The sequence below is a fragment of the Muscardinus avellanarius genome (genome assembly GCF_963383645.1).
Source record: "Muscardinus avellanarius genome assembly, chromosome: 3".
NCBI classification, from domain to species: Eukaryota; Metazoa; Chordata; class Mammalia; order Rodentia; family Gliridae; genus Muscardinus; species Muscardinus avellanarius.
Window position 1 is genome coordinate 57,769,422 of NC_137788.1, and position 25,548 is coordinate 57,794,969.

Here is a 25,548-nt window from a genome sequence, read left to right on the forward strand (position 1 = left end):
CACCTGGAATTTCTTGAAAAACCCAGACTGAGGACATCTGCAGGGCTAGACACCTGTGCAAGAAGTTAGAGTCATACCTGAATGTGGAGTCTAGTGAGTGCACACTCTGGCTGTCAGGATCAGAGGAGCAGAGAGGGAAGTGGAGAGGGGTCCTCATAGACGGAACATTTGGAGAATAGCAAAGAGGTTCCAATATAATCACTCAGAGCCATGAACGGAACCCCTCCCGAGGGATCTTATTCCTTGCTGGAACCCAGTACCCACCCAACAGCAAGTGTGGCACAAAAAACAGATGCTTGATGTATTTATGTTGAATGAAAGAATGAACTGCTTTCTATACAATACTCTCTGTCTGCTGGATGACTGCTCTGGGGTGTCAGTTAGAATTTAGTGCAAACCAACAAACTCTAACCTAAGGAGGTAGTTTTCTAAAGACATGCAGTGGGAAGGACATTTTCAGATTTCTTGCCCAGTGTTACATAGGCTTCCTTTCCTTAGGGCCAAAGCAAAACTCCACCTAACTTAAGCTATCAAATATGTCAATCTTCCCTCAAGGAAAGTGACCCTGACCAGAAAGGGGTGGGATGAGAGGTGCCTGAAGTGTGCCAGGCACCATACCGAATGATTAACAAATGCGGATTTCCTTAATTCTCACAGATAGCTTAAGCCATCTTTCTGCTCATGGGTAAAGAAATGGAGGAATAGTAGTCTATCTTGTCTAGGGTAACAGGATTTATAAACATCTCAGTCAGACTTCAGTACATTCTGCTGAACTTTTTGAGTTAGCAGGAGCATCTTGGTCTGCATAATATCAAACCAATGTCTTTTATGTTGCTATTGTCCAGTCATGTGAGACTTAAATTCTGTTACAGATAACCATTGTTATAGTTCGACAGAAGAAAATGAAAAGTGTTTTGAGAAATCCTTCATTTTTTTTTTAAACTAGGCTTTCCCTAAATGGGATTCTCTGTTGAAAGCCTGCACAGTAAAACAGAAAGACAGGGAAAAGTGAACAGATCACAAGTGCAGAACCCAGTGAATTTTCATAAAATGAGCAGACTTGTGTAACTGGCGCCCAGACCTATAAATAGGTCACTGCCAGCTCCATAGAAGGCCCTCGAGTCTGTCTTTATCACTAACCCTTCAAGATAACCATTGTTTTGATTCTAGTTTTTGCATCTTTGAGATTTTATATAAATTAAACCATACTTTTTCTCATGCAGTCTTGTAATGTTGGGGTTTTTTTTGTTCCACATTTATGCTTAGGAGACTTCTCTGTTGTCACACATGGCAATTGAATTGTTCTGAGTGACTTAACCACTCACATAACCTTGCAAATAGTCACCACCTTTTCTAGAGAGAAGAGAGTTCCATTAAATGAAGCTCATAAGCAAAAGGTTATTTGCATTTCTTTTCTGTGCACTTTCTTTGATTAAAAAGTGAGGAAAGATGACAGATGAGTTTCTGATATATACAAAGCTATGTTAAAATTGCATGTGAATGTCATTTGTAGGAAATTTAAATTAGGGCTATACCGTGAAGTTTATACTTGCTAACTGGGGGCAAGAGACTTAATGTCTCTAAGACTCGGTTTTCTCGTCTATATTGAGTGATGGAACATAGAGTTTCAAAGTTAAATGATATCAAGGATATAAAGGGCATCTGTCCCCACTTTTCCATGATATCAGTAGGGTAATAAGATCACACTTTGCTGAATGTATTGCAAGGCCAGCTTCTAGGGCACCTGAGGTCTGGTACTTGGCTACTAACTTCAGAACTGCTACAGTTTATTCTCATGTTTTCTAGCTATGAACAACTAGCTATTTGTGGCTAAGCAGAGGTTTCTAATTACTCTTTCCTGCTGTTGCCCTTCTCTGGATCTGTCCCTCTTTACAATACCACTCTTCTATCATGCACACATAGCTATTAGATTTGCATGAAAACCCTGGGGACGTTGGACTATAAACCAAATACTAAGTAAGCTGAAAAAATATTAAAGCAGAAAAAAGGATTGGCTGATAAAGTTGCTCAAGATTTACACAGTGTGATTCTATTTTCACAATATACATACATATGTACACACACACACACACACACACACACACACACACACACACACACACCTATATACGTGAAAGAATATGTTCCAAGAGGTTAACAGTGGAGTTCTCTACTTAGTACAAATATGAGATTTTGCTGGGCCTGGTAGCACTGCCTGTCATCCCAGTACTTGGGAGGCTGAGACAGAAGAATCACAAATTTGAAAATAGCCTCAACAGCCGGATGTGATGGCGCACGTTTGTAATCCCAGCGCTTGGGAAGGCTGAGACAGGAAGATCGCACAGGTTCGAAGCCAGCCTTAGCTACTTAGTGAGGCTCTCAACAACTTAGTGAGACCCTGTATCCAAATAAAAAATATAAAAAAATAGGTCTGGGAGTATAGCCTGGAGGTAGAAAAGTCCCTGGGCTCCCAGTACCACAAAAAGAAAAGACAACAATTTAGCCTCAACAATTTAGTGAGACTCTCATTAATCTAGTGAGATCCTGTTTAAAAACAAAAAAACAAAAAAACAAAAAGGGCTTCAGGTATAGCTCAGAGGTAGAATTTTAGCTCTTGGGTCCAATCCCCAGTATCACACAAACACACAAAAAAGTGAGATTTTTATCTTATCGAAGTTTTGCTTGCCTGTAATTTTCTACAATGCACCCATTTTACATCAATAATAATATTTCCAAAAGGTATATAATAATTTTAAAATCATCATCTGGTTTTGTGTGCATCCTTCTACTCTACTTTCCTCATGAGAATAGGATATATCTCTTATTCTTATTTTAAAGAAAAAGAAATTCAGTCTCAGAGAACCTAGGCAATTTTCTTGAAGTCATCAGTGAAGCAAGATGTGGATCAGAACTGGACCTGATCTTCTGAGTAAATATTGCACAGCCTCCCTGTGCTAAGAGGTGTGTTAGAAGGGTCAGAAACAGGAAGGAGACTGAAAACCCCACAACACTGAAGAAAGCAATTGTGCAATTTTAAGTAGAAAATGATCCAAGATTAAGATGTAACTTTAAATGCAGCATTTTCAGAAATGTGCATTCTAGTGCTGAGCTGAGTCTTCTATTTCATACAGCCTTATCAGGAACCTGGAAAGGGACTATTTGCTTTAGTAATTTAATCTGTGACTTCTTAGTTTGTGCCTTAAGGTAAATTAGAGATAATCATACCCCTTCTGTGTCTCTTGCAGAGATGTCGCAAGGATTAATGAATGGTGTGTCTGGAGGTCCTTTGAGAAAAGAACTACTTGAATGATGTGTATTATTATCAGATTAATATTGATTATAATTATTCATTTATTTCTCTTCCTGTTTTTCGGGGTCAAGTGCAATACTTACTAGACCAGCTGATGGAAGGGAATCTTCCTTTGCCTCTTTTTTTTTTTTTTTTTTTTTTGGTGGTATTGGAGAATTAATCCAGGGGCATTCTACCTCTGAGATACATACCCCAGCCTGATTTTTTATTCTTTATTTTTGAAACAGGGTCTCACTAAGTAGCTGAGGCTGGCTGTAACACCGGATCCTCCTGTCTTTGCTTCCCAAGTACTCAGATTACAAGCATGTGCCACCACACCTAGCTCCTTTACCATTCTTGCTGGAGTGAAAGAGGGAAAGAAGGGGAAAGGGAAGGACAATTGATTCTTCTTGATTCTCTCCTCTGAAAAAATTCAGAAACCAAGGTTGGTGGTATGGCCATACATGGATACAATACCTGCCTTTACTCTTTGGAGGTGTGCTACTGTGGTGTTCAGCATCTCTCTGTATCAGGGCTATCTTATGTAAGATAGGAGCAAGGCCAGCCATGTGGGCCTGTAACCCTTGTGGCTGCTGTGCTTAGGTTTCTGCATTTGCTGTCTTGGAACTCATAATTTATCTCTGAACTCATGTTTTACCAGTGAAGTCTGATGGGATGATGGAGTATGTGCCAAGAGCTTGGGGCCTTTGCATATGCACTGTCCCACCTCCTGCCACCTTCCTGTCCCCTCACAGTGTATCTGTTTTTGTTTTGTTTTACAGAAATGAGGAGCAAACCCAGGGCTTTTTGTATGCTAAGCTAGTACTTTCCCACTGAGCTACATCCCCAGCCATAGGTTCTAAACTGTCCTCTCCCTTTGATCCCTGGCACCCTAGGAATCATCTTTCTTCTTCCTGCCCCCACCCCTGAACACTGCTTCTCTTCATCCCCACTAGGGGACCGGGTCTAGGTATGGGAAGGATCTAAACTGAATATGTGTACCTTGCAAAGTGTAAGGTGGGTTGTGGCAGTAGCTGTCCCTAATCTGGACTAGCAAGATCTTGGTGAAGTTGAGCCTCTTACATACCTCCAATCCAGATATCTAACATAGCCCAGTGAAGAGGCTGCAGTACCCTTAGGGGTACACCTAAATACCTCAGGTGTTTCTGCTGTGGAGTGGGACATTAGGGACATGGCAAAGAAAAACACCTGACCCACCTTCCTCAAACCAGTCCTGGCTAGGGAACAGCACATCAGTCTGACAGCTAGCAAGAAGGACTCCCCGGTAGCTGGTGAGCTGCGTGTGTACCCCAAGTAAAAAGGTGTGGGGCCTCTGGTCCTCTTGCAGGGTCTCTACTTTCTGATACTCCGATGCCTGAAAGAATATGATATTAAATAAAACTCACAAAGCCATTTAATTTAACAATGAGGAAACCAAGATGTGGGGTATGTGGGAACTCTATATGAACTTTGAAACTTTTCTGTCAGTCTAAAAGAATTATAAAAGAATAAATCTGCGGGGAATGGGGAGCACCATGCCAGGGAGAAGATGCAGAACAAAGGTCATACCTAGCAAGTTATTCAGCACTTTTTCCTGCTTTTTGAACAAGGGTCTCTGCACTTCATTTTGCGTTGGGCCCTGCAAATTACACTACAGGTTCGTAATGTACAATCCTTTGTTGAATACGTATTTCTGTTCTTTACCTTCCAATTCTGCCTCTCATTCTTCCCCACCCTCCATGCCAGGCCTTTGAGTTTCTTTGATTGTCATTAATAATTACTCCGTGTATTGATCACCTACTAAGGCACTTTATGTACTTTATCTCACTTATTCCTTTTATTACATTAGGAGACAAATATTCTTATCCTTATTTTATAGATGTATGAAGTTGAGGTCCAGGACCTCAATAGTACAATAAGTGGTAGAAGAGAAAGCCAGTCTTCCTGATACTCCTTCCAAAGCTGGTGTTTTCTCCCCAGTGCGGCAGGTGTACTATTCTAATTCCAGGTGCCTGAGGCTCTGCAAGCTGCTAGGACGTTGTTTTCCATTTCTTCTAGTATTTCCTGGTGTCTTTGGGTACAAAGCACCGGATATGGAGTCAGAGTCACAAATCTGCAGCATCGAGGCCAGTCCTGAGCTGTGTTGGTCATTTTCTTTGGTGGGAAACATGAGTAGCAGGTGTTTGGGGGCTAAGCCAGTACTTCCCCACTGAGCTACATCCCCAGCCATAGGTTCTAAACTGTCCTCTCCCTTTGATCCCTGGTACCCTAGGAATCATCTTTCTTCTTCCTGCCCCCACCCCTGATATGGGGAGAAAACATCCCTATATGTTGCCCACTCTTCTAATTGTGCCCTCTGCCTCAGTTACCATGATCAATGGGACACAAAGACAGTCTCAACTGTGGATTAAGAATTTAGGAAGTGACAAGTCTAACTTCAGGACTTACTGATATATGCTTAAAAATGTGGATGATCTGAAGAACAGAGGGTGATGGTACAGGATATATTGCAACTAGCAGCCAGTCACCCATATCTTCATTAGGGACCAACTCTAAAAGCACAGTACAAAGCTGAGTGTGGTGGCACATGATTGTACTCTCAGCATTTTGGAGGCTGAGACAGGAGGATCCAGGTTCGTGGACTGCCTCAGCTACTTAGGTTATTTGCAACTCGGTGAGACCCTGTTTCAAAAATAAAGGATAAAATATAGGGCTGGGGGTGTAGTTGGAGGTAAAATGCCCCTGGGTTCCACCCCCAGTACCGCAAAAAATAAAATAAAGTAAAAATAAAAGCACAGTGCGTGTGGTTTTGTGAAATGCACAATGAATGAACTACAGTGGTGATGTCTTGTCATTATATCTGTGAAGAGTCCTTCTTTTCTCAGTACTTCTGCTGGTATATTTACTGTATTTCCTAGGTGGAGCCAGAGTAGAAATGAGCTTCCTTTTTTCTCATGAAGAAGAAAGGATTTATATCATCTTAGCGTTGTTTTGTATATGTGCTGATTCAAAAGACTCTAAGCAAACTTAGTTATAGAGAACTAGAGCTTGTGATGTAGAAGGCACCAAGACAGTATAAAGCCCACACTGTAGGGAAATGATTGGACTGTGTATTTTGTTCAAGGCAGGGAATGGGGATGGGAGGGCCCTTTCTCTTCAGGAAAGCATGCTTTGGGAGACCCACTTTTCTGGAAGGCAACCCAGGTAGCAAGGGTGTGTTTCGACACAGTAGAGAATGGGGTGGGGGGGCTTCATGTTAAGGCAACATTGCAAAAATGAAGAGGAAAAAAGGAGGCAAGTCTGGCATGAAATGTGTTCTACTAAAAACACCTCAATTCTTGTCTGCAGATTTTTGAGGAGTGTGAAAAAAAATGGAGGAAGTTACGTCTGGTGGTTTTGTGGCTTTTTGAGTATGACATACAGGATATTGAATTTTAACCCCCCCCCTTGCCCTGAAGTGTACACATTACTGGGGGAATAAACAAAGCAAGCATTCTTTGAAATGTGCATCTGTGGCCAATTCATTCTATTCACTTGGATTTGCCCTTCTGTTTATCCCCTTTCTGTCTCAAGTATTGGAGTGCCACACACGTGAAATTATTCATATAATAATAAAAGCTATGTGGTCTCAGTAGGATTTTTGTATGAATGTATTAAAAACATGCTCTAAATTTGACAGGAATGTTGCATTAGAACTCCAGAAGATTTTTTTTTTAATTTTATCAGTGCCTATTGTATGCTTGCATTCCTGAAAGTTTGGTCAAATTAAGGAACATTGTTCTCCCCCCAAAAAAATGGGGAACAAGTATGTGGGAGAGTCTGCCTGCTTTTTAACTGTCTGTAGCTTCATTAATTTGTCTAGCATTATAAAATTAATTCAGTGTTTATTAAGCTAGGTTTCTTAAGTCAACAACTTGAAGTATTTGTGTAGAACCACACACTTTTGGATATGAAATAATAAGTTGAGGATAAGTTAAAAAAAAAAGGGTTTTGATTATTCAGCCCCCCCCCAAAAATGTGATCTTAAGACCAGTATTTTTTATGTGGAACTCTCAGACTTATATCCAGAGAAGCTAGCTTCCTAAAACAACAAGTCAGAGCCCCCAGCTTTCATTAAAATGAAAATCTGCAGCGTTCACATCTGGCTCCACCTGAAAGTCCGGTTCAGAATTCCCCTGTGATCCTGGCACTTGCAGTAGGGAACTTTTAGCTTTGTTTAGTATAACAAGAGCCACAGGACTCCCAGGCCAATAAATGTGTTCACGTAAAACTCCAGACAGTTTCTCTTAGACTGAGGTCTTATCAGGGGAGACCTCATTTTGCTTTTAATTAAAGGAGAAATTCAAGGAAGAGAAAAGAATGAATCCCCTGGGTCTCTTACTTGTGCCGATCAGTCTTTACTGAATCCAAAGTTATTCCAAGGTGAACACAGTCCCAGAATGAACGACTGCCTGGCTTTTGAACATTATGGTCAAACCATTTGCCCCCAGCTCTCCACTATGGGTTTCATTTTACAGAAAAGCAAAATGAGGAACAGCTTCCCTCATTTCTCCTCTCAACTGCAAACACTCAGAAATGACATCACGCACCCCAAAGAGCCCCGGGGTGACTAAGACACAGAGAGCCTGAGAAAACTCTTCCCTTCTTCTGTCTTTAGTTTTAGGAGCCATGTATGCAGATGAGCCTATAAGAGATTCCCCCGCCTTCTTCCTCAGAGGAAGTTTCTTGGTAGATCACAGACACCTCATCCAGGCTGGGGGCGGGGCAGGCTGAAAACTTGGCACCAGCCCTGGGGCAGAGCACCACGGTGATTTGTTCTCGTAGTGGAGAGAGCTGGAAGGAAGGAGTGGGCAAGCAAATAATGAAGGAGCAAGGGGGCACCTTCACTAGCACAGCAGTCGGCAGTGGCGGCGTGGACTCGGCGATGGACAGCCTGCAGCCGCTCCAGCCTAACTACATGTCTGTATGTTTGTTTGCAGAAGAATCTTATCAAAAATTAGCAATGGAAACGCTGGAGGAACTAGACTGGTGCTTAGACCAGCTAGAGACCATCCAGACCTACCGCTCTGTCAGTGAGATGGCTTCTAATAAGGTAAGCCGACCGACCGTTTTACACATTAAAGTGTGGCTGGAGCCTGGAGCTCCGGCTCCAGTTGCCTCCGGTTACCTCTGTCTGCAGCCCCTTGTCAGGGAGCTACTGAAAGACTGTTTGTTGATCTGTCTCAGAAGACTGTTGCAAAGTGCCTCACTTTGTCCGTGTCTTGGTGTTACTGCAAAAGTTTAAAATACTCAGTGAGTTTTACTCCAGAAACTAAACTTCTCTAATTGATGCATTCATATTTAGCATATTCTGTTGCTGCAGAGTATGTTTAAGGTAAAGGCTTCTGTAAATCTTTCAAATCATCACATAAACGACAATACCTTTTCTTTTTTACAACTATCAGAAAACTGGGATCTAAATGAATCAGTCTATAGAGCAAAATAGGTAATATGTTGTTTAGCAATCAGATGTTAAACATATATATATTTTTAAATAAGACCATAATTGTCCTCCTTATATCAATGGGAGAAAATGGTTTGCCTTCAAGTGTGATAAATTCTTCCTGAAAAGAAGGACAGTTGGGGATTTTTTAAAGTTTCTTTTGTGATGCCGGCATGACCTAAGATTTAAAAAAAAGAGAAAAAAAAAAAAAAAGAAGCAGCAGCAACATACTTTGTCTCCAAAGAAAGTTTTCTTAAGTCTGCTGATCTTCAAAGTGGATTTGAAATTACGTTTTCCCCATTCTACCAAAAAAAGTTTTATTTACAGTCTCCAGACAAAACTTATTTTTGAAGAGCTTTAATTATCTATCATTATATCATTTGTTTAATTAACACCTGGACTTAGGGTGCTAATTTATAGAGATAATATAGTGAGAGTTGATGCTTGCTTTTGTCATTTGTTTGGGGGTTTTTTCTAGATTTTTTTCTGTGTGTGTATGTGTGTGTGTTTATAGTCCATTTGTATACAGACACAGATACACATACACACATACAGTTTGACAGAAAGCCTCAGCTATACTCTCCTAAGAGCACGTTTTCAGAGTTCTCAATAATTCTAGCCTGAGGCATAGTGTTATGTCTTATATTTCTGAGGCTGGAAAAAGATTTTGCTCCACACCCACCAACCTGCCCTTTTCAGCCCTGAGGTGCACTAGTCAGTGCTTGCCCCTCCTCCCTCTCTCCTGGGGTTAAGAGAAATCACCTTTGGATCCAGACTCTCTGGCTCCTGTTCAAAGCATCTAAGCAGAGGAAGCAACGTGTCCTTAGGAGATCCTAAAAGAAGGTATGGGGCTGGGGGAGGGTCTTCTTACTTTGAAACTCTTTATTTATTAATGAAAGGGCAAAAATAAGTCCCTTTCTGAAATTTTAGTTTAGAGCTCAAGTTGGCAGGGGCTGGGGGGAGCAAAAAGGCACATTTGAGATTTAAATATTATTTACTTACTTCTCTAAAGTTCTCAGTTGGAGCTAAATTCAGGGACTTTCCAGGCTGGTGTAAAACCCCACCAACTTCTTCCCCATGAGGAGGTCTGAACTGAGAAACTTCTCCAAATCACACCAGGATGCCCTGTAGAAGGACTTTGGCACTCGCTTAGCCTACTTTGGAGAATTAGCAAATGCTCTAGTCTGTTTTTGTGTAATTGGATACCTATGAAAGATGTAGATCCAATATATCTGGGGCTAATTTTTCAGCATAGAGGACACGGTGAACTTCTGGAGTCACCAAGATAAAGCAGGCAACTCACTCCAGAGGAGTCCTCCAGAGAAGCTACAAGTTGCCGTTCTTTTTGTCTGGGATGTTGAGGCATTCTGGCATTTGAACTACATCTGCATCTGGACTGCTGACCTTGGACAATTGTCTGCCTTGCAAATTTATTCAAAGTAACTTCTTAGTTGGCATAATAGTTAATGAGGCCCGGAGACCAGGCATAGTGTAGGTAGGTCCCGGTGAGAGAATTCTGATCCCTCAGGCTTGTACTCCTTTATGGTGTCATGTGCAGGAAGCAATGAAAGTTGAATAGAGCTAACCGTAAAGAAAGGGCTAAAACCTCAGTGCTGACACAGTTAGCTCAAGAGGAAGGCATGTTGCTTCACCTGTTTTTAAGATCTACAGCACAAAGATGTAGGACAAAGCAGTTAGCCAGTGAATAACAGTGCCCACCCAATAGCTGAAGTCAATTTCAACTAAAAAAAAAAAAATCTCATTTTACTTAGCTACCTTGTTATCTTCTGAATTATTCAGACAATTGTTTGAAGGTAAAAAGCCTAAGCATAATGTAAACTATAGCATAGATGATACAATACAATGGGAACGTTTTGTGGCCCTCCCTCCCCCCAAAATTGGTCTGTAGTACTTTGGGGGAGGAATTAAGTTATCTATGGTGAAGATAATAATCCGTGTTCAATTTTAAATGTTGTCAGAATTATTCGAGATTTCTATTTACGTTGCTGCTTAAAATGATCATCCTCACTATTATTACTAGTAGTTCTATCTGGTCACATTTTAATTACCCTCACTGAACAAAAAAGTCACAACAAATCTAAGTTACAGGGATACAAGTGGATGTGGGTGCATTATATAGGGGGAACATATAATAAGCATGGCTTTGAAATTGAAAAATTATTGTTCAGATCTTGTCTGTGCCATTTCATAGCTACATATCCTGGGCCAGCTTACTTAACTGCTCTGATCAGTTTTCTCATCCAGAAAATCAGGCTAACAGTGGTACTACCTACTTCACCAGGTTGCTTGCTGTGTAGATGAACTGAGATAGATAAAACACTTAGCAAGAAACCTGACCCACAGTGAAAACTCAGTAGACAACCACTTGTTAATCACATCCATTCCATTTTTGCTGAAAATCTGTGTCCCAGCTTCTGGTTCATCTAAGTGACCACCAAGTTTTGTTTGCAACATCTGAACTTAAGAGTGCCAATGGGAGAGCCAGTGTTACTCATGGGCATGGGTGGAGACCATCTGTGCCAGTTAGCATGCAAATGGTGGAGATTGATTGAATCTGGTTGGAATACAAAAAAAGCAAGCAGCCTTCTATGTTTGTTTCATCTGGTCTGATTGTGCTTTGCTTATTTGATCCTTAACCCTCTTATAGTCTAAAGAAAAGTGGCTCAAAGAGGGTAACTGACTTTCCCAAGGGTCCTTCGGAGCCCAGGGAGTTAGATAATAAACTATTTCTGTGACTTATAGCACATGGTCTTCTGCTTGGCCCCAGTATTCCCAATTCCTTAATGCTGGACACAGGCTAAATGGAATTTCAAAACTTTAGAGAAAGTTGCAGCCAGATGGGTTAGTATGGTAGATCATTTCCCACAAAGAATGACAAGAAGATGGAATAAGGTCAACAGGAGTTTTACAAGGCAGTGGCATTGTTCTTCTGATGAAAAGGGTGTCTAGTCATCCTTCTGCCAGTAGCAGAAGTTTGTTAGATGTGTTGGAGCTGTTTTGCTTCACAGCAGAGTGTGTTCTTGGACTCGTTCATTAGTTTTATTGCGTTTCCACTTTCATCACCTCCTGAATGAGAGGAATTGTCTTACACTTCAGAGAAGTGTATCAGAGCAGGAGTTCCTCCGTGGCAAAACAGCCTGCTGTTTTGAAAACAGGATGCTTTGGCTCTGCAGTGTAAAAAGAGGAACGGAAAGAGAAACAGTATAGAAAGGAAGAAAGCCAACAGCCTCAGCAGGATCCCCGGCCCAACAACGGCATAAACAGTGACCTGTCTCTCTGACCTTCGCCGTGGCTCAGTTCCTGACCTCGAGTCACCAAAGCCAATCAACGTCATTGGAGGAGGATAGGAGGAACAGCACAGCTGCTGTCAGGGTGACTCGAATTTCCTGTCTCCTTCCTGACAGGCGCAGAAAAGTACAGGGTTGCAACAACCGTGGCTGGTGGCTGGAGAGGGAACAGCCCTACAATCCCAGAGAGGTGTAGTTGTGACTGCTGGGCCATGGGGAGGTTTTTTTGTTTTTGTTTTTTTTCCTAGCATTTTACTGATACTTGTTTCAGAGCTTCTCACCTTCTCAGGTGAAAAATGTCAAAAGGATCCTTGTCCCCAGTATGTTAAATGTTTGTCAAAGATGCACGTGCTTGGTATTCAGTACTTCAAGCAAGTAGTCAGTCCTAACTGCTCCCTGGAATCCCCTCCTTTGATCTTTTCTTTTCTTTTTTTTTTTTTTTTTTTACTAATTTTGTTCTTGGGCAATTTTATGTGTGAAACAAAAATTTGGACCCCGTTGGGGTCCAAAAAACGTATTCTATTATTGAACAGCACAGTTCTGGACATTAATACTTTATTTCAAATAAAGCATGAGGACTTAGCACCTCAGTAAATATTTGCTAAGGACACTTACAAGACAGGAATGGGAGATAGGCCGTCCTTTCTTCAGGCATCGTGAAATCAGCTACAGATACCATCACTGGGGAAGTGAGTCCTCCTGGCAGTGCAGGTTTATTTTCCCAGTTCTTCAGGAACAGCTGCACAGGAATACTGAGCACTGAGCATAAAGTCAACTCTTAGGGGGGAGGAATAAAGTCATGCTGTTCTACCAGCCTGGAATCACCAGGAACCAGGCTGCGTGCTACCGGAAGGTGATAATGCCCTAATGTTGGTTGAGTCATTTTCTCTATAACTGAATAGTCAATAACTGTGGGAAATATTGGATTCAGCAGGACTCAAAGGAAATAGATTATACTGACCAACTTATTCATCTCAGCAATCTATCAGTTGATGGTGGGCAGGTAATCAGTTGTTTAAAGGGATTGGTGCCACTTTTACTTAAAATTCAATAATATGATTAGAGCGGTCCTCAGCACAAGAGGGAGCCTTTTTTCTGGATAACCTATGCTTTAGGAGACAAATAACCTGGTCTTCTAGTTGCCATCTGGTCCAGGAGGGGACGAGTCGGTCTAGCCAAAGGAGCAGATGTGTTCATTCATCTAAACTACACTTTGAACCTGCTAGACCCCCACATTATCTGCCCAAAATGACTTTGAACCCACTCTCAAGGCTTATGTAGGCCTCTTCCCTCGGATGTGTTACAGTAGTACACACCCTTGGGCACCAGGGATAGCAAAGAGACAGAAACTTGGAGTGGAGGAGAGGTATGTGGGAGAAGCCTGGATGTGCAGTCCACACCTGCACTAGTCCTTGGTGGTGGGGGAAGAAGGAAGGGTGTGGGCCAAAAGCTAGGGACCCCTGCACTGCCTAATTCAACAAGTTCAAATTTCTAAATTCAGTCTGACTTTCCAGGCTGTAATGATAGGATACATGTCAAACTAAGAGTTTCGAATATAGCATATATACTTAGACTCATACTATATTACCCCATAAATGTTAGAGGTGATCTCAAGTTAGAAAGTAGAATGGAATGAAAATTAGTTTTGCTTGCCAAGTGGGCACAAATGAAATTTTTGGTCCAACTTCTTCTCCTTAACTACTCAAATTTACATAGATTAATGTATAGAGGGGACAAGATAAAGTACAAAGGGCCCAGGAATAAGATGTGCACTTGAGGTCTACCTCTGTCTTTATTTAGGTACATCATCAAGGACAATTAAATCATTTTGAATATTTACATTTTCTGATCCATGGAAAAAAATAGGGGAGAAGATTGTCTCTGGTCTCCTTCGGCTCCTATTTTTATTGAAATAAGTTACTGATAGAACAATTATGGTGAACAACCAAACTACTTTTATAGGTATACACTCTGTGCAGATATTGTGCTAAGCTTGTAACCTGCATTCTGTCATTAAAATCCACAACAACCTTTTGAAATAGAAACTAATGCTATCCCTGCTTCATAGGTGAGTAAAGTGAGGTTTAGAGAGTAGAAGTAACTTGCCCAAGGTAAATAAACAACAGATTAATGGCTGGGGGTATAGTTCATTAGTAGAGCACTTGGTCAGCATGCAGGAGGCTCTGCTTTCTATTCCCAGCACCACCAAAGAGAGAGAGAAAAAAAAGATAAGAAAGCCAGGATTCATACCCACTCAGGGCCATCACGTCACCATCAGTCATCTCAATGAAATCGATAAATATTGGCGGGGGGGGGGGAGTTTAGAGCCATTTAATCATTCTAAGAAATTTTTATAATGGTTGGTGGGAGATCTTATTTTTTAATTCTGGCATTCACTATTCACTACTACCATATTCTGAGCCTCTAGGCCAGCCATTAATCATGCCAAGTTCAGTCTTAGCCGGGAAACAGTGTCTACTAACACAGATAAGGAGATAGAATTATTAAAGATATAGAGAATGGTCTAAAGCACTTAAAAAATGTAAACAGCAATATCAAACACATCCACTCCCTTTTGTGAATCAAAATCTGTCTCCTAAAACTCTCTAACTCAACCTAAGATAAGATAGTAAAGGTTTGGTTTAAAAGGCTTTAGCCTACTCCCAAATTCCTTTATCACCCCTACTCCCCAAAATAAAAAAGAAAGTGGGGAGAAGTTAGTCTTAGTTTTTAAAAATTATTTTCATTCAAGTGATTGTGTAGCCGGGTGTAGTGGCATATATTTGTAATCCCAGTACTTGGGAGGCTTAGAGAGGACGATTGCTGATTTGAGGCCAGCCTCAGCTACGTAGAGAGGCCTTCTGCAACTTAGTGAGACACTATAATATGTCCTTTCCAATGCCATGCATTTTCCCCATAAAACAGATAATTAATGTTTCAGTAGCAATAACATGTGGGCAAATTTTTTAGAAGTAACCTGTTGAATATTTTTCTTGTTCTTGGTCTTCAGAAATGAAAGAGAAAATTAAGCTGATTATTCTTTATCATCATTTTAACTACTCTTTCTATGACAGAATAAAGTGGTGTTATTGAGTGTAATTCAGTATTCCGAGTCCTTGTCTTATCAAAGCTTAGAAAATTAACCTTTGAAAGCTTTTTTTGATTTTGTGATGTGTTTTATGTGTTTTGTGATGTGTTTGTACTCTGCTTAATCTAAATGTTCTTACCTTGATGTCAGTGGAACCATTTTCTCCACTGAATTCTAATCCATTTAGCCCAATCTTTCTGCTAACTCCCTTAAAAGTTCCTAAGTGAGCAAGTGTCTAAAAAGCAAACGGGAATAAAGTGAAGGGGCATTACTTTCAATTGTCATAACTCTGGCTAGCCAATGAGAGAACATTATTATCTCAAAATCTAATAAATTGGCCATTTTAAGGGGCATCTCACTAGCCATACAGAATCAGATAATTTTGTTTAGATTGTCAAATAAAAATCTACACTAATCTTTGAAAATAGAATTACAATACATTAATGAAATACATGCTTCCATGTTCTGTTATCTTGTTTTTAAGGGGGTGGGTGGAATCATCTTTTAGAATACACCCTAGTCTAAAGCCCCCTGAGGTCTCTGCCATTGTTATCTATGCAAGGAGAGTCAAGGCTGGAGCTTGCTCATGCACTATTCTTCCAAAACATTTTACTTCCATGTAAAAGTGGGCTCAACAAGTGAAAGAAGCTTGGCTCTGTGGAAGCCAGGACCAGAAAAAGCCAAGGCAGCCGGGCGTGGTAGTGCACGCTTGTAATCCCCGCGCTTAAGAGGCTGAGACAGGAGGATCGCACAGGTTCGAAGCCAGCCTCAGCTACTTAGTGAGGCTCTCAGCAACTTAGTGAGGCTCTCAGCAACTTAGTGAGACCCTGTTTCCAAATGAAGTATAAATAGGTCTGGGAGTATTGCCTGGAGGTAGAAAGCCTCTAGGTTCCACCCCCAGTACCACCAAAAAAAAAAAAAAAAAAAAGAAAGAAAAAAAAGCCAAGGCAAAGCTGTGCCACCATCAATAGGGACCACGCTTTTGAAGGCGCTGAGCCCGTTGCGGTGCTTCTCTGCACATCCCTGCACTTCAGCTTGTTTTCAGAGACCTGCCAGCCCCTCTGTCTTGCCCACTTGTACGTGATGTTTCTCTCAACTGGTGCCAAACTGTTTAGTCTCTTAGATATTTTACTGTAACTTCCTTTTGTTTGATTTACGTTAAAGTAGCCAAGTGCTTCCACAAAGAAAGGACTGTTAAGTTCCTTAGAAATGAAGAAGACAGTAAAACTCCTGTTTCTTTTGTTTCTGTTTTGGGAAGTGCTTGATAGTTTTTTTTTTCCTCTTTATGGAGTAGATTTTAAAGCTATAAATGCTACAATTCTGCCCAACAGTCACATTTCCCCTTCCGCTAATTACTTGCAATTTAAAAATGCACTACTTTTGAAAGCTAGAGCCCTCTGAGATGATCTTTTAGCGGACTTATTAAAGTAAGATTTATCTTCCTGGCTCAATCACTTTCATCTTTCTAATTTCTTAGTTATTAAAAACACAGTAAATTTTAAATTGATTATTAACAATCTTAAATGGTTATATTCCCTCTGTCTTTGCTCACAGAATACTACAAAATGTTATAACCTTAAGCAATTACAGAAATGAAATTGAAGTGCAGATACTTGGAAGTAAACATGATTAAGTCTATTTAAAACTTTAGATTTAGGCTTAGGCTGGGCGTGGTGGCGCACTCCTGTAATCCCCGCGCTTGGGAGGCCGAGACAGGAGGATCGCACAGGTTTGAAGCCAGCCTCAGCTACTTAGTGAGGCTCTCAGCAACTTAGTGACACCCTGTTTCCAGATAAAGTATAAAATAGGTCTGGGAGTATAGCCTATAGGAGGTAGAAAGCCTCTGGGTTCCACTCCCAGTACCACCAAAAAATAAAAAATAAATAAATAAATAAAAACCCCTTAGATTCAGGACAAGAAGTATCAGCATCTAAAAAGATAAGTTCTAAGGAATTATTTCAGAATGAGAAGAGTGAGGAAAGAAGTTGTCACTAAATAAAAATACCTTTCCAACTCAACCATATTGGCTGTGCAAAACTGGATCACACAGAGCGAAGTGAAGTGTTAACTTGGCAACTATTTAATGTCTTTGGGCACTCTAGATGGCGAAATCTGATCATTCAAACCAAAGAAAATAGACGTTTTATTTCTAGTTACCGTTTTACATAGTTGCACTAGAACTTTACACTCAGAAAAGAGCCTTAAGCATTATCTATTTGAACTCATTTTATAGATGAAGAAAACTGAGGTATGGGTTTCCTCATTAATAAAAATAAGCATTAAATATATAATGTGCTCCAAAGAACTTCATAAAATATAAAGTACAGTCTCACTGAAAAGTATTTTATTACAGCTTGCCTTCCTCCGAGTCATAAGCGTAATTAGTGACATTATGTCACTAAGATATAGGTGTGATTGCAAATCCAACTTACCGTTCATCTTCAGCAAAAGGCTCATTAAGCCGGGCATGGTGGTGCACATTTGTAATCCCAGCCTTTGGGAGGCTGCTGAGACAGGAGGATTTGAGGTTCATGGACAGCCTTAGCTCCTACTTAATGAGGCCCTTTGCAACTCAGTGAGCCCCTGTTTCTAAATAAAAAATAAAAAATAGGGCTGAAGGTGTAGCTCGAAGGTAAACTGCCCTGGTTTAAATCCCAAAATCCCAATACTCAAAAAAAAAAAAAAAAAAAAAAAGGCTGATTCTGCTTCGGAAAAGCATGAGACATTTCCCCTCTTTATTTGCACTGATTTCATCACTCTTTTCTCTACTTATTTTTCTTGAGTAAAAGCTATATATGTCTTAATTATTTCAAGCAAACAGAACTAATTTCATACCCTGAAATTTTGGTGATCAAAATATAGCAGGAAATAGTTGGAATGAGTTACTTTAAATGCCCCTGGCACTAACTGCTTTTCTCTGCATTTTGCTATTTTAATTTCTGAATTTAAAAATAAAAATGTAAATCATCTGGAAAATAAACCTTTCTTCTTGCGAAGACACTGGCTAGGGTTTATCCTCCATTCAAATGATACATCACCAATCACCATAATATTCTGTCTCTGCAGGTGATTAATTCCCATTATTAATATTTAATGTCTACATGCTACTCATTGGAAATGTAGTTAATAATATATCCAATTTTCAATTAATGTGTTCAATTTTTCATCACTATCTTTAGTTGTTTTCTTAGGTTAGGTTAGATTCCCACAAATGGAATTAAGGGGTTAAAGAGTATGACTACTTTAAGGCTCTTGATACTTTTCAGCTTTCTCCAAACCCCAATGCCAGAGTGAAGTAGTAAAATACTGTGGTTAGTGCAATTGCCCTTAACTTGTTTGTTTCTCCCTTTCCTCTCTTTGAAACTGAATATGATATATTAGATTGTTTTACCTACTAGAGAAAGGGTAGCCATGCCTTGGATTTATTCTAAAGCTGTTAGTTTGGGAAGTTGAAATCAAGATAATCATCTCAGTTTGACCTGCTCTCTACACCCTGTGATGTTTCCGCCCAATGGCTCAGTGTGAAGTTCTCACACTCAGCTGATTCCTTGATTCTTTAGTGGGGGGAGTTAGCTTTACCAGTGTTAGCAGCTTCGTGTTCTGAAACAATATTAATGTCATTAATGCCTGGTAAACATTTTACATCAAATTAACCTTCTTCATAGAATACGGAGGCATATTCTTATGCATTTTGCTAGATTAGGGTGAGTTTTATTTAGTATTTGTTCATATTTAGGCTTCTGACTTAATCATCTGAAAGTACATTAACATAAATTATGAATAGATACGATATGTTAATCCAATTATTTAAAATGAGGAGATAAAGGGAGAAATTAAAAGGGCTCAGGTAGAATTCTTGGTACAATATGTATATGAAGGGAAAAATTATTCTATGTTTAAAAGATCTGTGACATTTTAACTTTGGTACTTTTGCTATATACTTATTTCTATCATTATTTATATTATAAAGTAGGACAAAGTAAGAGACAATTTCTTAGCATATAATGTAAGAAATGAGAAGAAATTTCCCAGTTCTTGAGTAAGTAAGAAAGTTTAGTGTTTGGACTATTGGAATGAGACATAGAAGACTTGGATTTAAAAAGCTAAAATATTTATGAAGAGATTCCATGGAGGAAGAAACCATGTAAGACTCAGAGCAATCATTTTAATGTAAAAAATGAATAGACACTAATGAAAAACCTAGACTAAAATTTGAGTAGCTCCTGTTAACCAAAATTGTGAGCTTCCAACTTTCTCTCTATCTATAACATTAGAAAAGCTATTAAAATCATGGTTTAAGAATATCAGTAGGAGTTTTATTATCACTTGAAAATAAAGAAATACAGGCCTGTATTCCTCTCTTGCAATTTCATTGCCTAGAAAACTTCCCCTTGGTTTATCCACCATCAGCTCTGTGTTTACTCCTCATATACAAACTTCTTGGTCTTTGTTTTGAAATCTGCCTCCTCTAGACAGACGCCCACAGAACAATCCTCTTACTTATTTTTATCAGTTAATATTTCAGTTTTCTGGGATTTAGTTATGTCGGTTTCCCCTCACAAACTCTCAAGACTTGGGATCATATTTTGAAGGGCCGAGATTCCCTTTGGTTTATAGCATTAGGACTCAAAAGTACCAAGAAGGCCTCCTCCTTCCGTTTCAGTTGAATTGTCAGGAGGGAAGTAAAAAGCAAACAAACACCCTTGTCAGTTGGTGGTAGTTGTTTCTTGGCTTATTTTATTTTAGAAAGCTGTGTGCAATTCTACCTGATTTAATCACTGAAGTAGTTCATTGACATAGGAACTTTTGATAAATGATCCTCTTTTAACCAGTGCTGGGACAGAGAATAACCTCACTTGTGGGAACAACAGAATCCTAAAGATGGAAAGGTTTTTAAAAATTTCAGAAAATTAAATTTATGAAACATGTTTACAATGTCTAGCAATTATGTGTATTTTCAACATTTTTTCCCTCCAGTACTAGGGATTAAGCCCAGGAACTCTACTATATCCCAAAACCTTTTTATTTATTTTTTTAAATTTTGAGACAGGGTCTCGCTAAATTGCTGAGGCTGGATGTGAACTTGTGATCCCTTTTCCTCAGTCTCCGAACTAGCTCTAGCGTACTTTTGCCTGTTGTATGAGAAGCTAGAGATGTTCTGATGGGTCTCTAATAAACTCACTCCAACTCCTCCCGTTTAACTGGCCAAATGCTCCTATTTACCACCTGAAAGGGCGCAGTGCCCTCCTGGCCTGCAGCCCCTCCCTGCCCATTGTGATTGCTACTGCTGGCTCCATTCTGTAATTGAGTGAGATGATTTAGATATATCTGTGTTTACTGATGCAATGGGTATGTTTTTCTTGGCCAGGCCAGTACATTATTTATATTCTTGACAGGGTGAGCTGCCACTGAAACTTTTCCTGCTGTGTTTTAACATTCAGGATCCGGTTTCACAAAGCTTATTTGCATCTTTCTTATCCATTGCATGGGAGCGTCCCTGAGAATATCTCAAGATTTGCCAGTATTATTTGAAGGATTTATCAGTATCATTCAACTGCAGAGACTTTGTTTATTTTTATTGGAATGAATTAAAAATATCCTTATACTAATATTCTTGTTTTGTATGTTAAAAGTCTTAAGGTAAAGTCATTTTCTAATATTGTATTATATATCTTGCATAGTAAAATTTGCATGCATGCAAACTGAAATATATATCTCTTTCAAGAAAGACTCTTTAGGGCCCCTACTAACAGTGCTAAATAGGAGTGCTTTTTCTCAAAAATGGACGAAAAATATAAACTCCTGTGCAGAAATCGATTCTTTTTAAGAATGGGTTAAATATTTTGAATTAAAATGAATAAAGTATGAGCTGCTCTCATAAGTGGATATTAGAAAGAATTCTGAAAAGATTTTTTTGTATTGATCACTGGTTTATAAATTTAATCACATGATCCAGAACTACATTTCCCAGAAAACTCTGGGAACATTATACCCGAGGGAACGCTGGTTACAGGACAACATAAAGATGTCTAAGCCCCATTTGTGAATTTTGAGCTTATTAGCTATCAAAACCTTCTGTGGTTCTAAGATAGAGCATTAACAGTCAATTCTCTTTAAGTGTGTGGCTATTTATTATTTTCATGTTGCTAGATCCAGTGTAACACGGTAACAAAACATATCTGAGGAGCACTTTCATATACAGTCTCAAAAGTACTCATTGTGAGTGTGGTCTTATTATATCCCATTGGCAAATGCAAACCCAGGATTCATGAGGAACACCTGATTTGTGCAAGCCCTTTAGCTGCTAAATTTTGAGGCTCAGATTCAAATCTCCTCTTTGTTCCAGACTTCAGAGATTAAAAAATAAAAATTAGCCGGGCGTGGTGGCGCACGCTTGTAATCCCTGCACTTGGGAGGCGGAGACAGGAGGATTGAAGCCAGCCATGCTGGCTTAAGAGACCCTTTAAAAAAAAAAAAAAAAAAAAAATATATATATATATATATATATATATATAAAATGTGGTAGGTCTGGGAATGTAGCCCCAGAGGTAGAAGGGCTTCCAGTAACCCCAGTGCCACCAAAAAATAAATAAATAAATAAATAAAAATTAAAGGGTAATTTATTGTTTTCTTGTATAATTTGTTAACAAAACATACAGCCATTGAATTTTAAAGCTAGAGGTCAACCAAGGTTCCTTTTCATTTTTTAAGCCTCAGTTTAAATGTTCTCTCTTTGGAGAGACCTTCTCTAATTACTTTAACTCAGCAGCTTGTTGGTATAATAATTTTTGGGTTTTGTTTGGGGTTGCAAAACTTGGTTTTTACTTATCTCCTCTGTTAGATTTTAAAGTTATGGGGAAGCTTAATTGTATCTCCTGTGCTCATTATTGTACCCTCAGCACTTAGAATAGATTTAGGTACATAATAGGCTTTCAAATAAATATTTGTGGGATTAGTTGCACAAGGTTCAGAAACCTTATTTTGTTTAGGACCATGTATGTTGTTAGTGGAAAACCCATTAGAACCCAGGAATACTGTTTCCTCTTATATGTACTACAACTGGCTGCACATAGGGACTTGCTATGGACATTTTCAAGCTTTCTAATTAAGTTAGATGAAAAATCCCCATGTGGTTCACAAAAACTCCTCAAAGTGCCCTTGATGGGGAACATACATGAGTTAGTTGAATGTGATAGGTGTGTGACACCTTGCTCCTGAGACTTCTCTAATGCTAGAGTCAGATAATGAGGAGCAAACTTTTCAGGGACAGGTATTCTTTTCTTGTGACCAGGAATATAGCAGGTTTTTGGGGTGAATGCGTGTGTGTATGTGTTTATGTTGGGTTGGCTTGCTTTAGCACCATTTGGTTTGTCTTTCTCTCCAAACATCTGCATCCTATGGGCAAGAATTTCAACCCTGCAGGGACTGACTGTAGTTGTTGTCCTGCACTCCTCAGGGAACATACTTAAGAGCACGTGCTGTGTCTGTAATGCAGCCACTCTCTGTGTCTGTTGTGTCTGGAGAAGAGCAGCCTAATCATTTTGCCATTGTTTGCTCACATATTTCGTCCCCAGCATATTGCTGATACCCTCTCTCGCTCCAGTTGCATGTATAATCAGTTCATGTCTGTTACTGGATTAATCTAAACTGTCAAAATCTGGGCAAAATGCATACTTGATACAGTTATCCTTACGTCAGGTAATCTCTAGTTAGTCGTGACTTTGGTCAATAGGCAAAAAGTTCTAAGGTTTCTTAATTTAGGGAAACTGGCTAAATCACAGAAGCATGAACGGATAGAGTTATCCATTGGTAGACCTCTCCGAATAGACTTTTTAAATGGTATGGCTTAAACACATAAGGCCATTTGAGTTATGGTTTTCACTTGACGTGCTTCATCTATCTTTCTGGCAATTCTGGTTTACACTCCTTAACTGGTGAATAATCTAAATGGCAACCAGCAAGTCTGAACTGCTATGAGTAACTCATGTGTCATGCAATCTTTGTGACACGGCACTGCATCACACCTGCAGAGGCATCTTGTGGGAATTCTCTACTTAATTATATAAGCTACTGTCAACAGTGAAGAGAGTTGAGTGCCAAAGAACCAACCAAAACCTCTCCCCAAAAGGAGATCCAAAGTGAGGAAAATACCATGAGTTCAAATTCTTTTAAAATCCAGGGACAAAACAGCTTCAAGTACAAATCCTGTGGAATAAAGAGCATCCACTCGGTCTCAAACACCTTTGCCAACCACCTTGAATATATAATTTCCAACTTCATAAAGATTGAGAAAGATTGGCCGGGCGTGGTGGTGCATGCTTGTAATCCCCATGCTTGGGAGGCAGAGACAGGAGGATCATGCAGGTTCAAAGCCAGCCTCACTGGCTTAAGAGACCCTGTTTCCAAATAAAATATAAAATAGGTCTGCGAGTGTAGCCCGCAGGTAGAAGGGTTCCATCCCTAGTACCACCAAAAAAAAAAAAAAAAAAAAATTGAGAAAGATTAATCTCTGAGAAAATCAATGACCTCTCAGACTAAGTCACGGTATAGGACTTTATCGACAGACTCAGGTGGATATTCAGGTGCTCCTATGTCATGCTGCTGTGGTGTTGGGTTTGCTGACAGGGTCTCCTCTGTGCTGTTAGGGCCCACTGGTAAGGCAGATCTAAAACCAGCACCGCCTCTTCTTCACACATGCACGGTGAACCCAAGACTGACACTGCCTCTCCCCACCTTCCATGAGCCCAACAAATCTATACATCTTAAATGCATTGTTGTTCAAAGCGTGCCATCTCTTCTAAATCATGGTAGCTACAATAATAAAGAAAATATAGACCAAATTTAGCTCTTTCTTAATAGGATAAAATTATTTAAAACTGCTTTTATTTATCCTTTACAATGCAAAAATATATTCAAACCTCCAACCTGTAGCAGATTCTTCTCAATTTGTATGCGCATATCCTAGCATGGGATTATCAACCTACCAAAACAGATAAGATGTATGCTTTTGAGGAAGAAAGTGATAGTTCTGTGTAGCCCAGAGATTTCATTTATATAATTAGCAAGCCCTAGAGTTGATTTTAAAAATTGCCATACTAGTTTGCTGTCCTAGCCCTGAGAAAATGCTAATCCAGAGGCAGTCATTTCTAAAGCAACTGTAAAGCCTCCCATTGTCTTTCAGCTCAAGGAGTATGTGAAAGTCACTAGCTAAAATCAATATAATTAATATTAAACAATACATGCCACATGGTGCCCCTGAAGACGGTAGAATAGTGATCTCAAAAGCAAGCTGTGGTGGAATTTTATAGCTGCAACAATATTGGAAATTTTAGTAAAGCAGGATTTAAAACATTTTAATGAACTGAAAGTGGATGGAAATGAAGTCAGAATATAAGGTGGTGGTGTCTCTTTTCTGTGTAGTTGCTTTTAAGGCTCATATGAAGGTCCTTAAGAATAGGGATTGTTTTCTACCAATCAAAAGAGGACCCTAGACTAGAAGTTCCACGGGTCTGATTCATGGTAAGACTTCTTTTTTTTTTTCTTTTTTAAAAATGATTTCTAATTCTTGATGTATTATATTTCAAAAGAAACTTTGGTCATTTTCTTTGGAATCACAATAATATCCCACAGCTTGAGAATTGACTCTGAATCTTATGGTTAAATATTAACAACTATCCACGGCCAGAAAAAGCTTTAGAAGGCTTAAATGGAAGAAAAAAAGAGAAAAAGGAAAAAAGAAAAGACTAACTAAAGAGTGTACCTTGATTGGTTTTTCTTAGTTTCTACAACATTGAAAAAAAGCTTCTGCTATATTTATCAGCTCAACACTCAAATCTTACAAAATACCTTTCTTTGTCTTTATCAATGGGGAGTAGTCAAGTACATAAAATTATATTGTCATATCTAGGAATAGTTGCAGATTTTCTTGAATTTCTCAAAAGAAAAAAAAAAAGCCTTTGTTAAAAACAACTTTGAGCCGGGCATGGTGACGCACACTTGTCATCCCAGCACGTTGGAGGCTGAGACAGGAGGATCACAGGTTCGAAGCCAGCCTCAGCAGTTTAATGAAGCTCTCAGCAATTCAGTGAGACCCTGTTTCCAAATAAATATAAAGTCAGAGTTGGTGGTATAGTGGTGAGCATAGCTGTCTTCCAAATAAAATATAAAACACATCAGGAGGTGTGGCATGGAGGTAGAAGTCCCCTGGGTTCCATCCCCAGTACAAAAAAAAAAAAAAATAAGTTGAAAATTTTAAATTTTCTAAAAACATGCAGTACACCTAAACCTGACACATCACGATGTCTGGTTTTGAATCTCTTTATGGGCTATTTGAACACATAATAACTGAAATACATATAACATTATTGTGTATATAATAAAA

General features: G+C 39.4%; 1 protein-coding gene across 4 annotated transcripts in view; it reads left to right on the forward strand.

Annotated features, from left to right (window-relative positions):
* Positions 1-25,548, forward strand: part of PDE4B (phosphodiesterase 4B) — a gene marked incomplete at both ends in the record, with an annotated part of 454,207 nt that overhangs the window by 400,141 nt on the left and 28,518 nt on the right. For all 4 annotated transcript variants that reach the window (XM_080690739.1, XM_080690737.1, XM_080690738.1 and 1 more), the window contains one exon: positions 8,269-8,381. In XM_080690739.1, the coding sequence (XP_080546865.1) occupies positions 8,269-8,381 (113 nt within the window). The remainder of the gene's footprint in view (positions 1-8,268; positions 8,382-25,548) is intronic.